This window comes from Aptenodytes forsteri, unplaced genomic scaffold, assembly GCF_000699145.1.
Source record: "Aptenodytes forsteri isolate BGI_AS27 unplaced genomic scaffold, ASM69914v1 Scaffold492, whole genome shotgun sequence".
NCBI lineage: Eukaryota > Metazoa > Chordata > Aves > Sphenisciformes > Spheniscidae > Aptenodytes > Aptenodytes forsteri.
In genome coordinates, this window is record NW_008794172.1 from 741,916 (window position 1) to 758,590 (window position 16,675).

Consider the following 16,675-nt stretch of genomic DNA (forward strand, 5'->3'; position numbering starts at 1 on the left):
CGGCCACACCCCGGCCCCAGGGCTCCGGGGAGGGCTTCTCCGTCTGCCAGGACGTGAAGGACTTTGCTCCTGAGCAGCTGTCGGTGAAGATGGTGGGCAGGAAGGTGGTGCTGGTGGGGCAGAAGGAGACACAGAGCACAGACGAGAAGGGCTCCTTCTCCTACAAGTACGAGGTGCTGAAGCGGGAGTGGGACGTGCCCGAGGAGGTGGATGCCGAGGCGCTGACATGCTCCCTGTCCAAGGAGGGGCAGCTCCGCATCGAGGCCCCCAGGCTGGCCCTGCCGGCTGCGCCGGAGAGGAACGTGCCCATCCAGGTCAGCCCTGCAGCACCACAGCCCGGACCAGCCTCTGAGGATGGAGCCACCCACAAAGCCCAGGTGTAACGGGAGGGGAAGCGATGGCCCGCGGCAGGACCGGAGAAGATAGCAGCAAGTCTTGGGTTTTAGCCCAGACAAGCTCCATCACCAATGATGTTATTTTTTTCACTATACTGGAATGTTTTTGTATCCAATAAAAATACTTTTGCATAGAACCTGCTTGTACTCTCATGGTGTTGATTGATGGGAAGGCTTGGGCCCTGGTCTCAGCTCTTGATGCCAGAGGAGCTAGATGCACAGAGAGGGAAGAACCTCTCTTGGTGCCTCAGGGCAGCACAAAACGGGGCCGACAGCGGACCCGGAGGGAGGGAAGGGATCTGCGAGCACAGCGCTGCTCAGAGTGGGGGGAGGCAGGAGGCTCCCAAGTGGAGAGGGGCAGCCCCACTCACCTGTGCTGGAGCAGAGGCAGCTGTCCCAGAGAGCAGGCATGCTGCCTTTACCCCCTCCTCATGCTGCTGCCAGCATCTGCACCAGCTCCAGAGCCCCTCGCTCCCTGGCCAATGCCACTGAATAGGAAGACAACCGTGCTGGAGGGCCTGGCTGGGTGTCGGGTGCCCCTGTTGTAGCCACATTTTTTCCCCCCAGGCAGCTTGGAAAGGGGCTCCTGGAGCCCCCTCTGGGATCCCAGCAGCAGGGAGGGTGAAGCCCATCTCCAGGCACTGTGCGTAACCACCATAAACACCCATGCTCAGGCCTGGGCAGGCAGCAGGTATGCAGGCAGGCACACCTGTTTGTGCTAAAGCTGCTCTGAGTTCGGACCACCCTTCCCCGTGGCAGCACGGTGCCGGCAGCAAGGAGGCTCTGCTCTGCAGAGCACTGCCGCGTGATTCTGCATCCAGCAACAGGTCCCCAGCCCTGATACCGAGTCCCTTACATGCTCAGGCAGCAGCAAGACACCCCTTAGGGCATTGCAGGCTCCTTCACAGAGATGGAGACCCAGAGTCCTGGAAGGAGCCAGAAATGAAGCCCTGTCAACCAGGAACCAAGTACAAGAAGCCAGCAGATGGCAACAGCACCTCGATTTGAGCTCACAAGATTGTTCAGATTTGGGGAAGCCCTTCTCCAACAGGTCCCTCTCTTGCTCCTCTGGCAGATGAGCAGCCAGACTCCCTTGCAGGGGATGGAAACAACCAGCACCCACAGCATGAGGCGAGTGAAGCCCATCTGAGGCTGCTGGAGCCCACACAGCACAGGCAGCCCGTGCTCCAGCCAGACGTCAGGAACTCAGTGACTGAGTCACTGCAGACCCTTCCTGTTTCCAGGATTTTAAGGAAATGCAGCATGAGCAAAAGGCACCTTGGATAGAGGATGAAGCCCACATGAGCCAAGGCTGTTCACACAACTTTATTCGCAGGTACCCAGCAGAGCTTTCAGAGCCCCAACAGTGCAAGCCAAGGACAAGCCCAGCCCAGGGATGGTCACACAGTTGACTGTAGCTGTGCCTCTCGCAGAGATTCAGCAGCCACACACAGCTGAGGAGAGGCAGCAGGTTCAAGCACCAGCACATCACAATCTTCAAGCTCTCCCAAGCATGTATGGTACCGGCCCACCAGCACACATAGTAGCAGTAGAGCTGCAAGGGGATGCTCTGTTTTCCATACTGACTCCAGGTCTCACCCATGGGTGTAAGGATCTCGAGTCCATGCAGCAGTGACAGGAGAGTAGCATCTTTCAAGGCCATCATCCTCCAGGGACAGAGCCATTTTGTTCATTAATACTTGAGCACAGTATTCCTAAGCCTGTCCAGTTGTCAAGCTGAGCTCTGCATACTGGTCCCCCCACCTCTTCCCAACTTGAGTTTAGATAGTTCCTCTAGAAGTATTAAGCAACTAAAAATTCCCACTATTTACCTCAAACTTCCTTGCATGCCGCTGCACAGCACACCACAAACTTACTGAAACACCTGCAGCCTCATTGTAAGGAGTTCCTGCCTCTCGGGGGAGCTGGCTGCTGCAGGAGCAGCCGGCACAGCATGCAGAGGTCTGAGGGCAAGCAGCCCACGTTTCTCCCTGCCCAGGGAAGGAAGGCCACACATCCCTACAGAAGAGCTGGGTGTTGTACACACCACAAGCAGCCTAGCGCACCTCAGCCTCCAGCACAACTGTTATGTTCTGGTCCACTCTCCTTCTGGTTTGAGCTGATTAAGAAACATGAACATTGTTGATTATGATAGGTTTATAAAAATTTTTTTTTAATCACACAAAACTGAAGTTTGTGATGAAGACTAGGTTGACAGTTCCTCTTAAATACCAGTATGCATAAGACATTGCATTAGGCACTAGGCAGCAGCCAACATCAGTTAGAGTCTGGCAACAGAAGCCATTTTAATACCTCCCTTCATACTTTGTGGAATTACAGGCTTTTGCAATACATATTGTTTCCACTGACAAGTTATCCGAGGTTTCCCCCACCCCACCTCTGTACATCAGTAAACCATGTGTATTCACACTAGAGTAGGGTTAACAACATTAGTGGCATCACAACCATCAAAAAAAGGACAATTTTCTATACAAGATTTTTGCAAAAGTTGCAACAGGATTAGTGCATTACAACAGAACCAGAGATAGAAAAAAAAGAGTTGGCATGCTAGAGTCCAACACAAATAAAGACAACAGGCAGCTAGTTGTATGTACTATATTGACAAGATACTGATTGGTTACATGAAGAAACATACAATACAAAATACAGAAGAAACCAGTTTTGCTTCCCTCTGCCCCACCCCAGAATACTCATAATTGATTTGGTCAATACATGGCTGAAAAGCCAGAGTTTGTCACTATAATGCTACAGTTTAGTGGTTGTTCTAGGCATATCGTACTGGTATTAGCCTTAGCTTTTACATACGGGTAATTTTAAACAAGGTTGCCTAGTCTCAATATCCCTTTGTTTCCAATAGTGAACTACAGTACTGTGGGACCTGGGTGCTGCTGGCCCTCACCCGTGGGAAGGGATGAGCTGGCTGGGCAGACACCAGGTCATGCATCCACCACCACCAGGAAGAGGGAAGAGTAGAAGTTCATATATTAAAAAAGTGACTTAAGACTTAGAATTGAATTAGTATTTGTACAGAAAGGTGCAGGTGGAAGAACTCCCTCCAGCCTATGATCAGAAAGGGATGGAGAAATCACAGCAGCCACCGGCAGCAGCCGCTCTACGGTAAGTGCGATTGTTAGCGTGGATTCCAGTCACGTCATTCAAGGGCTCCGTCAGGCGGGAACGGCTGCTCAATTGCTGCAGCACTGGCTCCTGCTAGGCTGACTGCTCTCCTGAAGGTCAACCACCCGATTCCTACCTGGGCCACCAGGAGCGTTCTGGGGTTCATTTTTTGGCAGTTTCTTGGCTAGAAAGAAACAAGACATTAGTAGGCTCCTCTACAGAGGCCAACCTCCTCCCCACTGCAGACCACAGGCTGGGCTCAGCCCTGCTCTGGCCCAAGCCCTCACCTCTTAAGGAGTTTGGGATTGGACACTGCTAGCAGCACAAGTACAGCAAACAAACTCACTTCTAGTTCTGGCTGTCATCAGTCATGCTCCTTCCTTACTCACCACCCCAGATAAAGGGAGAGAGGGAACAGGCTTTGCAAGGCAAAGGCTCCAAACACTCAGGGAGTGAGTGACTGTTCACAGAAGTACAGCAAACTGGCCATCTACTCCAGTAAGAGCCTCCAGACCCTGGCTGACAGAGGAGCTCCCATGTTTCCAGTGGGCTGCACTGCTGGTGCTCAGAGCTACTCCAGCCATCCTTCTGCACACAAGCTGTTACCTATCGCCATGAAGATTTCATTCACATTCATCGCCGTCTTTGCCGATGTCTCCATGAACAGCAAGCTGTTGTCATCTGCATATGTTTGTGCATCCTACAAACAATCACATTAGAGCGATAACGGCATCCTGCCAAGAGGAGGCCCAAGCAGACTTAACACGCTTCACTTGCTGGCAAACTAAACACCAAAGAAACCCTGTCCCACCCCAGGCAAGACATTCCACCCCAGTCCCCTGACCCTGCCTGGCCAGGACAGCTGGGAGACATGCACCACTGATCATACTGCATGGCTGGTGTCCCAGCAGCTGAGCTGGGGTACAGCAGCACAGACTGTTTGTGAGCCATGTGAGCCAAATGTAGACACAGCATGTCCTGAGCAGCACAACACCTTGTACTTTGGTTAGCTGGGAGAGTAATGCACACTGTAAATGCACCACAAGCAATCCTGTGCAGAGGTCTGAGATAAGAGCTTCTCCTTGAAAGTCTGCCTTAGACAAGGTAAGAGCTGTGAAGAGTAGAGAACAAGCTGGGAATGATTCTTCATGTATCTTGTATCTAAAAGACGCTGCTTCATACACTGCTGAAGACAGCCCCAGATGAGTAAGGCACCAGAAGAGACTGAAGACAGAAGTTTGTGCTCTGTGGGCCTTATTCTCCACATTCATCATAACTGTTACAGACAAGAGCTACAAGTGCTGTGAAAGGAGTGCACAGGAAAGGCAGGCTACAATTCCCTGAGTGGCATCCTGGTGTCCTCAGCAGCATAATCTTGACTTCCACTCTCCCTCAAAGCATGTTGCACACAGCCACTATCTCCCCCACTTAAGCAAAAAGCTGCTTTCCTGACTTGCTCAGGCAACTGATCTGGATTCCCACTCACCTGGAAGTCCACAGCTCTCTTGGTAGCAAGGTCTGCCTTGTTTCCTGCTAGTGCAATTACAATATTGGGGCTAGCCTGCCTCTGCAACTCTTTCACCCAGTTCTTGGCTCGTACAAATGTGTCCTGGAAGCAAACAGGAGGCAGCAGTCAGGAAAGGCAGCCTCTTATTAATCCACAGTGAAGATATGATTAGAACAAGTCTTTCCTGTAAGAAGTGTTCTGCCTCTACAGCACTTTGTAGCAGGATCCTTTATCAGCATAGACAGCCTTGGTCAGAACTGAGGAAGAGGCTATTAGCAGTTTTCAAGAAACTCAGTACCTGCAGGCAGGCATCTGCAGGGACTCTGAACCCAGACACTCTCCCAGGGAACTGAGAAGCACGAGCTGCAAGCGCAAACACCTCCTCCCCAGTCAACACTCACAGCCCTACGCAGTACTCACTGTGTTAGTGATGTCGTAGACAACAATGGCCGCCTGGGCACCTCGGTAATACATTGGTGCCAGACTGTGATATCGCTCTTGTCCTGCTGTATCCCATATTTCAAACTTCACCGTTGTGTCATCCAGACAGACTGTCTGTGTTAGGAAGGCAGCTGAAAGAGAAGGTGCATGTTTGCCTTACCTCCAGCTGGAGAGCCCCTGCAGCGAGAGCCAGGAGCTTGGGGCAGTTCTGCTTTTGCATGGGAGTGAGCAGAAGCCCCAGACAGAGGCCAGTGCAGTGCCACTTGTTGTGGAAGCTGCAGCTCTGCTGTATCATCAAGCTCCTTGCACAGAAGAACCCAAGAGCCACCATGCAGCTGACAGGAAGGTGGCCCTGAGAGCCCGGGCAGCAGACAGCCACTGAAGCAGCAGCACTGCCAGTCCCCTCCCTAGCCTCCTCTCGCAGATCATGCAGTACAGCTGCAACATCACCAGGATTAGCTTTGGAGAGCACCACAGTGCCAAAGCACTGAAGTCAGCCCAGTCACACTGCACTCCCCAATTTAGTAACTGGTTATTTTCTTGTTCCAGCAAGTATAATACCATGCGTTACAACTAGGATAAAGGCAACCAGCCTTGGATACAGATTGAAGCAGAACAGCAGAGTTGCCCACATGGCTCTCTGCAGCAGAGCATTAAGCCCTGCTTGTCCATAAGCTATACTTACAGCTATACTTATTCCCTGCATGGATTACTATAGGGACAAATCAAGCCTTTTCTCAGTACACGCCTTCCAGTATTACTGCCCAGAGACCCAGGTGCCAACCGACCTTTGATTGGTGACACTGTGCTAATGATTTCAAGCTAAAGAACTACTAGATCTGAAAGACCTGTGGAAGTAGTTAACAGTATCAGGCTAGAAACAACCCCAAGATCCCAGGTCATGGTCTGAAAAGATAATTAAGGGCTATAAATCAAGCTGAAGGCCTCAGTTCTAATTAGAAGCAGGAATTAAAGCACTGGAACTGAAGACGCCTGAGAGGCAGAGTGCATGGTTGCCATAGCATTATTCTCTGCTGTGCTGATCTTCACACCAACAGACAAGTTGTAAACCAAGAGTTAAAGCATTAGCTGCTTGACTCTATAACAAAAACCCCAGACCAGACTGAAATAGCCATTAATACTTCTGATACCCCTGGACTGCATTAGTGAGGCCAGCATCTTCTAGCCATAGGTATTTGGAGTTGGCACTCACCTCCAATCGTGCTCTCCTGGTACTCGTGGAACTGCCCCTTCACAAAGCGCAGAACAAGGCTGGACTTCCCCACTGCTGACTCTCCCAAGAGAACAAGTTTAAACTGGCAGATTTTGTTTCCAGCAGCCGGTCCATTCGGTCGAGCAGCTCCACCTCGACCTGCCATTGTGGCCTAAGTGCAGGAGTGCCAAGAGTTAAGGATGCTGCAGGTTCTGCACTAAGATCCACCTGGAGGCAGGTTGCAACTGGAAGAGGAGGTCAGAGTTAGTGACACACTCATGGACTAGCCATACCAGTTCTAGAGGATGGGTTTGATCTGCAGCCACCATCAGCACAGGCAAGCGGTGATTCCTTTCCACAGTGGAAAGTTATCAACTGCATGCACCACAGCACTATCAGGCAGTTTCTGTCAGTCAGCAGCTCCTTCAGCAGGATCTTAAGTCTTCTGAGCCTCCCTGGAGAAGGGATATTGGTAACGAACTTTCCTCCCCACCAGTGGGCCCTCCAGCACTTCCACTATGTGTAGATGTTACACACACCTTGCTAGGGCGAGGCAAGTAAAGAATAGTCAGCACACCAATTGGTGTTATTAGAGCTTCGTCTATTAAAACAACAATTACTCTGTTCATGGAGGTAACTGAGGTTGACCTTTAGCTCCTTCCTCCTCTCCCAAGTTCACAAGGTAGCAACTTCAGACTATCAATGCAATACAGAAATGTTCAAGTGCCCACATAAGCCATTACAGGAAGCAGTCCTGCATGTCAGTCCTTCAGATCACAAGGCATTCAGACAAAGGGAGTTTCTATATTCAGTCTGTTAGTTTAGAGGCACTCGCACCAAGCCATTAAATACAGCATCTTAGAGCAGTCCTGAAGAAGGCCTTTGAATTGCTATGCAAGCAGCCTGTCACAGGGAGGGAAGTCATTTGGTAGCAGCCACTCTCTGGGCACAGGCTGTGTACTCAGACTGAAAGCAACTACTCCCCATCCCTGCTGGAAGTGAGTACTTACCACCAAACAAGAGTCTTGACAGCTTGATCCAAATGCAGAGTCAACACCTAATGCTTCCCACACCCCGTCCCAGCTGCCTCATTGTCCTTATCCCACATCATTGCAGGTCATCAGGCTACTGGCCACATCCTTCATGAGAAGACTGTTCAAGTCCAGCTATGCTGAACAGCACAAACAGGTAGCATCACCCACGATCAGAACCGCCATCCCATCTCCCCAGCACTCAATTCACCAGCACCAAATCTCTAGGGCCGTGCAGAAGCACAAAACCATGGCAAGAGCAGCAATACAAGCTGTTTTACATCCACAGTTAACCACAAGTGAAGTCTCAGTGCCTTCCCAACCATTTCAGCTGCAGGCAGCAGAGAACAGGAGTGCTTTCAAAGCGCACAGTTACACAGATTTCGGCCTATTTCCTGTTCTCATCACAACTCCCACTTCCTGCCGATGGCAAATGCTACAGCTGACTGCATCTGCTCTGCACCGCCGCTCTCCCTTCAACTCTCATAGCCCAAGCATCTTACTGACGGAGACAACTGCAAAAACAAAATCCCCCGAAAGCCAGTTTTTCCTCGTTCTGAGTGTACCCCCAAGGAAACTCTGGGTATGCTCTCACGCTGGAGTACATGCAGCATTTACGCAGCAAATACCAGATTCCTATGAATAAGAAACTTAAAGCAAGTGGAAACGGGTCTGACCTGGAACAGTGTGTCCTGTGAACAAGGCTCAGGCCTGCCTCAACACAGCAGCTTACCAAAGAAGAGTTTCAAATACCTGCTTTCCAGAGCAAAGCCTGCCCAGTTGTGACTGCTGTGAGGCTACTTTAATTACGTCTCAAGTTTCAGCTCAATTCCATAGTTTGATAGGAAACCTACAGCCATTTCAGTCCAAGAGCTCATCTGGAGGGATACCCCATTAGTGTCATCAGCTGGAGAACCTCTTCAGCTTTCAAAACACAGAACCACTTGAGCATACTCTGACCTACAGAGACATTCAACCTCAAATTGTTTTGACCAGAAGGCAAGTCGGAAACCCACTGTTAAGCCAGTACCGTTCACTGAAGCTAGCAGGTAGGAGAGAAGCCATGAGGAGTAACTTGTCAATGCAGTGAGATGTTTCAGTAGCCCAAGCTGTGAAGAAGCCATTGCTTTGAGTGGTCTGTCCAGTCTTGGCTTAAGTCAGTGAAGAAATTACACTTCAGAGCTGAGTCCTTGCAAAGGCCAGTAACACTGTCAGGACCCCCACCTCCTCTTCCGAGAAAGGACAAACACTCTTTTGACAGGATGAGAAAGCTTGATAGGAAGCAAATTAGCAACTTGTTTTGCTGGACAGCAAGGAAGCAGTGTTCTGCAGCTCTGGCCAGGAGCAGCCTGGTTACCACCAGGTTCAAGAGACATCAGCAGCTCTACATCTCTACCAGCCTGAAAAAGTTTCCACCTTTTAGAGTTTCTCCTCTAACCAGAGTCTGCAAGAGAACAGTTTTTGCTTGTTTAACCTTGTATTCATTTACCAGGGCAGTCTATCAGCAGTACGTAAGCTCTGTCACTGTTTCAGACTAACATTCTGCACATTAAATGCCACGTGAATCATGCCTCTACTGAGTTATGACCTCCTGAAATATGATAGGGGTGATTCCCAGAGCAAAACAAGGAAATGAGCCTGTTGACATCCTCAAGTCTTAGTATGACCTATATTTCACAGATCTCGATTCACATCGCCATCTGGTTGTGCTACATGAACTCAAACAGAATTAAGCAAGCATGTCTGTATGTCCAACTCATCATGGAGAGCTACTGATCAGAGCAAGTAGTCAAGCAGCTAGAGCCTGTGACCACTTTTAATTATGGAGAACCTGATCACCACCTAAAGATGGTTTGACATTTGCCTGCAGGATTATATGACTTCATGTCCACCTGAGAAGCTGCCAGATCTTTAGGACATTTGGGTGGAATTTATGCAGTTCAGATGACCCTAACTGCAGCCATCTCACTAAGGGTCTCAGGCTGAGAACATACACGAGATCAGAATGACCAGCTTAGTATTTCTGCTGATGTTCACAGAAAGACCAAATAATTGGAGTGAGCGACTACCAAAGCTGTAGACAGTGAGAACTCTCCATTGCAGGATGATCACTTTGGCACTTTTTGCTAATGCCAACATCTTTGAGGATTTTTACATTCCTGTCAGAAACAGAACTCCACTCTGCTGAATGCAGAAGTAACAGCCAGCTAAACTACACAGCCTGGATCTGCGCTAGATCAGCCCACACTGATCAGTGATTATCAGTTTGAGAAATGGAGTGCTTCATGCTGCATGAAGCCATTTCTGATGCTCAGGGAGGCTGTTCATCCCCTCTTCCAGCAGAGTGAATTGGGCACGCACCCCTCCCCGTGAGGGGGTAACTCTCAAGCCATGGGTCAGTCAGACCAAAATAACTATAGTGATACTGTGCAGACAAGTAAAAGCAGCTGAAGTTGCAGCTTGCCATAATAATTCAAGAAGTCAAGACCATGAGAAGGAAGGGTATGACAGGGTATTCTTGTAATCAAGATTAACAAGCATTGATTTTCCTACTAGCTTCTTGTAACTAGTGAAACTCAGCAGCTTGTGATGTCACAAGATCCATAAAAAGGTACATGCTGGTTTACTTGCCCTACCCGCCTCCTGCTTACTGAAGCGCACTCAGCTCTGCATCACACAGGCAAAAGTACCAATTTTTTTTATTGTAAACTCTTGGAACGGTCTCTCGTTTGCTTTGAGATCAAAGACAAGTTTTCAATGCCTGATGCTGTCCAACAACCAAGAACTCTAGGTCTATCACTTCTGCAGTTTATGCTCCTCTCAACACTTCATCTGTTTGCCAGGATTTGTTGTAGGGGCTTGTACGCTCCCATGAATATTGAATTCAAGAATCTGAATGCCCTACATGAGAAAGCACATGCCAGCACTGCTGCATTCCCAGCCTACCCAAGAGCAAGGCAGTTCTCCAGAACTGATAGGATGCTTGAGAATAGCACAAGAGCTCATTTCAAACAAACCAGCCCAGTACAAGAACCCCAATCTCCACAGGTCAATTACTATCAGATCCCCATGATCAACCCCTGCACGAGACAATTGCTTCACAAGACTGCCTATCACAAGGAAGCTCCTAGTTTAAGGTGTCAGAAGTTCAGAATCTGATATTTTTGCCCTGTGTTCACCCAGTAGCAAAGACTACTCTGAAAGCTGGCGATATTTAGAAACCCAATCCCAAAGAATCTAGTTACCCAAGAGGACTGCTTCTGCTCTCAGCTATGCAAGAAACCATTTAACTGTGGACTTGTTGGCTTAGAATCAAAATACTCAAGACAAAAGCCCCAGTGAAGTATTTATCTCGTTAAATAGCTGACAGCATTACATGAATTTCTTGGCAAAGCAACCCCTGAAGTTACTGAGTGGTTTTGCTTCACCTAACACTGAATGGGCAGCTAGCCACCGCTAGCAGGAAGCTTGTGCTACCTTGCTCCCACCCAGAACTGGCAAGTCAGCTTTAGGACCCAGATTCACAAGCAACTTCCACGAGCAGGACCAGCAGCAAGTGTCAGACCCATCAGAACAACACAGACTCCACTAGCCCAGATTAGCATAGCATGGAGTGTCAGCCTGGTTTTCCAACACATTAATATGATTAATAAGAACAAACTTCAAAAGCCTTACTGCAGTAGAGTCCACACTGCAGAGGAAGGAGCAACAGATCCAGCCCTTACCGATGAGATGAACCAGGAAACAGACTTGCAAGTACTGACCTCAGCCCCTCAGACCCATAAAGTCCGATCAGTTTTAATACTTCATCTTTCTACAGACAACACACACTTCCCTCCACAAACAAAGAACACTTAGTCTCTTGATCAGTAAGGCTTTAATCTGGAGCTTCAGTAACAGCTCTAAATTGGGGAACTAGTCATTGCAGTTGTCAGGAGCTGCACTATAGCCTTAAAGTGTAGATTCAGACCTAAGTCAGCCCAGACAGCAGTTTCAGATGTACTCCTATGGTTTTTACACTATCATAAGTCACAACTTCTCTGTAGAGTCTCATGCCCAAGCCTCCCAAAGACTTGGGCACACTCAGTTTAATTTAGAGGTTAATAGGCTTTACATCAGCAAAAAGTTAAATTACTTTTTGTTGGTAGCTACAGTTCTGAAGTGTAGTAGAATCTGTAATACCAGCTCCTTTTCGTGCTTTTAATACCTGCATCTGTTTCCTGACATCTGCAGAGCCATGGCCTCCAAAGCAGCCCCAGCAGCTGGCTGTTTTTCAAAGCAGCTTTTCAAAAACAATTCTATCAGAGATTTCAAGGCCGCTACCCTGCAGTTACAACTCAATCCAGCGCAGATGCTATGTGCAGCTGAGCTAGCAGGACAGTACAACATGCAGCTACATCTAGCTGGGCAATCCAGGGCCAAGCCAGCAGAAGAAGCCTTTCCATTGCTTCGCAAGCCTGGTCTTATGAAGGACAGTTGCCAAGCACAGTGAAATGGAGCCATCTTCCTTGGGTCATCTCTAAAGCTAGATTAACAGAGCCTTTAAGGCAAGACAAACCCAAGAGAAGAAGTTGTGATGAAGGCCAAGTTTCTGCCACTTAGCAGGGTCTCATACATGAGGCCCTAATGACAGGGTGCTGCACAGTGCCAAGCACAAGTGGTCAAAATGAAGATCCGACCTGAACAGGCAGCTCGGACAAGATCGTCTGAAGTCCAGACCAGCTCAGAACTCATTGTTATATACAGAAAGCTACTGCTCAGTTTGAGACTAAGTCTCAGTTGCTAGATGTCACCTGCTTGAACTAGGCAAGTCAGGTCTAAGACTGTTAAACTGTGAAGCCAGGAATACCCATGCATCCTACAAAGCTGATCTGACTCTTTGGAAGATTAGGAAAAGATCACAGCCTGCACGACTGAGTCAAGAAGTGCAGGACTTTGCTCAAAGGGAGTTATAAAGCTCCCTCAAGCTGCCTTCTAGCCAGTTTAACCCCATACACATCCCCTCAGAAGGGTTTCCTAGGTTTAAGTGGTTATCCTTTAGCAGGAATTCTTGAAAACATCTCATGAGGTAAAAAGACATTACACTTACTGATGCTACCTTGGAGCTAAATTTTTTTATACTCAAGCTGAATAGGTATCAGCAACAATAGTTATTACCATGTTGGTCACACTGGCAGCACAAGGAAGTTCCATGCCTAATCCAGTGGGGGTTTTAATTCTGCAGAATAGCATGACTAATTGCTTTTAAAACTGCAGTTAGTGTCCTATTAGATCACCATAGCTCAACAGAGAAACATGCGGTGAGGGCAGGCTGAGGCGTAGTGCTTCTGCCTGGTCCTCATGTATCAGGAAAGCAACAGGGATAACACCAGAACTCATGTTCTAACCAGGGCCACCAAACCTCAAGTTGTGTTGACACGGTAGCAAGAGAACTCACACCAGATCCAAGTGACAGAAGACCCATGAATGCAAGCTTTCAGCACTGATCAGTCAAACTCTACTTAGCTGAGCTATGGAGACAATACACTTGCAAAGACTGCTTTAAAAAGAGTGGAATGAAAAGTGGCATGAGAAGGTATGAATTGCAGCGTAAGACTTTTGTGGAAGAGTTTTGCATCACCTCCATTTCACATAAGCTTCTCACTAGTTGTAGGGAGCAAAGCCTCCATATTCCCTGTCCCCACATTAACTCCCTCTTCGGGGTCTTACCTACTTTTAGTTATCCTTGATACTGCAGGAACTTAGTCCTATTTCACAGAAGATGAGGCACAGCCAGGTTGAAGGAGCAACTCATGAGTGCAGTCTGGACCAACTACAAACTGAACAAAAGCATCAAGTTTTTAATTCTGCAAGACAGAATTCAGGCAAGGTTCTTCTAACCCCTGTTCTTGATATTGTCCACTACTCAGCACACCCTCAAAAGACTCAGCTTAATTTTGACTACAAGTCCAACAACATGTGCCTTTAGATAGCACCTACTATTCTGTGAACAAGGTGGCAAGATCATTAACAATGCAAAGCAGAAAACAGCTGTCTTCTCTGCAAAAAGAGTCAGTGACCTTCATAATATCTTTTCCAGACCGCACAAAGATCTCTTGCCTCTAGCAGCTCCTTATTTGGAGCTCTACCAAATAAAAGCAAACACAAAAACCAGCATTTTCTTATCTGTTTATTGTAGAACTACTCCAGCAGTTCATTCCTGTGCTCCAGGGGAGGAAAGCGTTCCTTTTAGGATTTAGATGAAGCTTTATTCTTCCCCGATACTGTCACTTCCAGGAATGTTCATTGTTTCTGGCTAGCATTTGGAGTGTTTTCATAGTGTTACTCTGATGACTTAACAGAACTTGCATAAGAGGACTTCAAACTTCATACCCCAAGGGAAGAAAACAGCTGACTCTGCCGTTTCTACATTCTACCCTCTTTTAAGTATGCTGACCGAAATACTTTGGGCTACACCCACTTCATTAGAAACGTTCCCATTTCATTTCCTGTGTCTGAAAGTACTTGGCATTCTTTCCCCCTCCCTTTTCTGGGAAATGCCATGACCACCTATCCGCTAATCATGCGGCAGTTTAAGAAGTTAGGATCAAGTGCTGACGACCAGCAGGGCCTAGAGCAATTCTAGAGCTGATCCCTCTTTAGATGCAGAAGAGCTTTGCTCTTTGCAGAGGCAATTCCACTTCTCATCACAACAGTTAAGTTTGGCCAAGCACACAGAGTATGAATATGTTACTAGACAGTTTTGTTTCAGACACTGCCCAATCCATTATTGGTTTCACTAGTAAAGCAAAGGGACCTAAACCCAACTCTGTTCATAGTAAAACTAGACAAATGTTTTATTTTACTATATTCATACCCACACATCAAGCTAGCCTTCCCCTTACTGCTCTCTAGTAGCTTAAATCCTTCTTCAGCAGTCCCATTTCGTCTTGCCTATGTTGCTGCCTCACCTGAAGGGGTATCAGCACCTACTTAAACAGCCTCAAGGGACCTACACTGCCTGGCACTATCTTAAAACAAATGTAGTCTAAATTAGCCTATAGGATCTTAGAGGGAAAGATTGCCTCTAGAGGTAGGTTTTTGCTATGGAAGTAGTTGACTGTTCGGGCATACTGCTGAGACTCGAGAGAAGTCTGAGATGATTTCAGCAATGAGACCCAGTTACTGAATCTAAACGTTGCTCTTAACCTTACAGGTCTATACAGGCTCGTGCTTTACCTGCTCTCCTCACTCCAAGAATGCATTAAGACCAACATCATCCCATAGCTGCCTACACACACTATTCTGAATTCTTCACCCTTTTCAGTCACAGTTCTTTCACATTATTATCCAGTTAAGCTGAAAAAATGTAAGATTTTCAGAGTCAAGGCAGTATTATATCCCATATTAATGGGATATTCCAAGAAAGTTCTTTCAAACAGCATGGCATGTCAAGCCATTATGAGTCAGAAGTATCTTTTTTTTTGGTTTCAACCAAGCTTTGGAGTTCTGCCTTTAGTGTAGGCTCAGAAGTCCTAACTTAGTGCAAAGCAGAATTGATGTCATGCTATAAGCAGGGCAGCTCAAATATTTGTTGACCCACCACACAAAAAGCTAAGAATAGTAGATGCAAGTTGTTCCACATAAGACTTAAAATAGTACCTCAGTGTACTCTCTTCCCTCCGATTTCCTTACGTGCTTGGACACAGTCAAGGTCAGAACTCCAACAGCCATGTACAAAAGCAACAAGCTAAAGGTCAGCTGAGATCGGGTCAACACTGTATTTAGTCTCACTGGCAGACCAGTTTACAGTGAGGAGTCACAGTTAGTTTACAGTGAGGAGTCACAGTTAGTTAGCAGAGAGCAACTACGACTGCCATGGCTCCTCACAGCCCCCACCCAGCCCCAGGCATTTTAGCAGCACCTTGAGCATTACCAGGAATAAGGTTCGAGCAGTCTTCACAGGATTTAGCACTACAAACCCGTTGCTTACACTTACATCTGCACTATTAGCCTTTGCAGGATCACATACCGACTACGCTCTCAGCTTACAGGCAGCGGTCTCTCCCACCGCGCTGAAGATCCAAGGACGGCCTTGCATCTGAGCACGTCTGGGTTTCCTTCCAGACAAGCTACGGAACTTTCTTGCAGGCTTTGTGCCTCATTCAAGAGCCTGCAGCACCACACATTTCGCTTCACAAATGCCCCTTGGGGAGCACAGGGGCTGTGTTTGTCACCAGCAGCAAGCCAGAAGAGTCTCCATTCCACTAGAACCTATTTTCAGCAGATAATCCTTCGTTTAGGCAGTTCTGTACTCGGGAACCTGGCTGGGCTTTCAGACTTCTAGAGTTTCTGTTCCCACCTCAGCAGCTGACTAGCTACAACAAAATATTATACCACATCTCTCCTCACAGGTGCCGCACCTTCCCCAAATTCCATTTAACAGTCGTCACTACAAGAGAGATAAAGGAGTTGGGGAACAGCAGCCAGGCAGACCCAGCACACCGACGGCAGGCACTCATGCTTGCTGCCGCGCGAGCCCTTCCTGCTCACGGAGAAAAACAGTCCAAAGGAGCGCCAAACCTGAGACTCCGCAACGCAGACACGACGTTCTCCTTGAGTTCGAGACCGTCACCTTTGACGGGCTGATCTTTCCGACTAGCACAGCTCCCTTCCCTGGGTACGCCTCGCTACGAGATCAGCCCCACACTCCGCAAGGCCGGACGGTGCACCGCGGCAGCGCCGCTCTCCCGCCTCGCCAGGACACCCAGCGGGACCGGCTCGCCCAGGACCCGGCGGGGGGAGGTTTATTTCGGACACCCTCGAATGCCGGAGCCCCCCGCCCCGCTGGCGGCGGCTCGCTCCAGACCCCAGCTCACGCAACCCGACAGCGCAGCCGGGACGCGGCGGCCTCACCCCGAGCCCCCGCTCTGCTCCCCACCGCGGGGCCCCCGGAGCGGCGCCGCCCGGC

General features: G+C 48.4%; 3 protein-coding genes across 4 annotated transcripts in view; 1 reads left to right on the top strand and 2 right to left on the bottom strand.

The window, feature by feature from the left end:
* LOC103902215 (heat shock protein 30C) overlaps window positions 1-530 on the top strand; it is a 26,813-nt gene extending 26,283 nt beyond the window's left edge. Inside the window, exon 4 of the mRNA XM_009283235.2 lies at window positions 16-530. Coding sequence (XP_009281510.2) covers window positions 16-383 — 368 coding nt within the window. The 3' untranslated portion in view covers window positions 384-530. The remainder of the gene's footprint in view (window positions 1-15) is intronic.
* A 2,019-nt stretch (window positions 531-2,549) lies between these two features.
* RAB5C (RAB5C, member RAS oncogene family) lies at window positions 2,550-6,934 on the bottom strand. 2 transcript variants are annotated; one of them, XM_009282748.2, is made up of 5 exons: window positions 6,695-6,934; window positions 5,461-5,612; window positions 5,020-5,142; window positions 4,140-4,233; window positions 2,550-3,717 (listed from the first exon to the last, which is right to left on the bottom strand). In XM_009282748.2, the coding sequence occupies exons 1-5, from the start codon at window positions 6,858-6,860 to the stop codon at window positions 3,602-3,604; spliced, it is 651 nt and encodes a 216-aa protein (XP_009281023.1). In that variant the 5' UTR covers window positions 6,861-6,934; the 3' UTR covers window positions 2,550-3,601. The 2 variants fall into 2 exon arrangements, with proteins under 2 accessions (XP_009281023.1, XP_019328602.1); XM_019473057.1 differs by lacking the exon at window positions 5,020-5,142.
* A 9,178-nt stretch (window positions 6,935-16,112) lies between these two features.
* Window positions 16,113-16,675, bottom strand: part of KCNH4 (potassium voltage-gated channel subfamily H member 4) — a 10,361-nt gene continuing 9,798 nt past the window's right edge. The window contains exon 14 of the mRNA XM_019472892.1: window positions 16,113-16,156. Coding sequence (XP_019328437.1) covers window positions 16,113-16,156 — 44 coding nt within the window. The remainder of the gene's footprint in view (window positions 16,157-16,675) is intronic.

What these genes read in the sequence shown, in the direction of transcription:
- RAB5C (XM_009282748.2), bottom strand. Translation starts at nt 6,860, where the DNA reads ATGGCAGGTCGAGGTGGAGCTGCTCGACCGAATGGACCGGCTGCTGGA. An exon ending in TCTACGACATCACTAACACA is followed by an intron (nt 5,143 to 5,460) that starts GTGAGTACTGCG and finishes GTTTGCTTCCAG; the next exon opens with GACACATTTGTACGAGCCAA. An exon ending in AGAGAGCTGTGGACTTCCAG is followed by an intron (nt 4,234 to 5,019) that starts GTGAGTGGGAAT and finishes GATTGTTTGTAG; the next exon opens with GATGCACAAACATATGCAGA.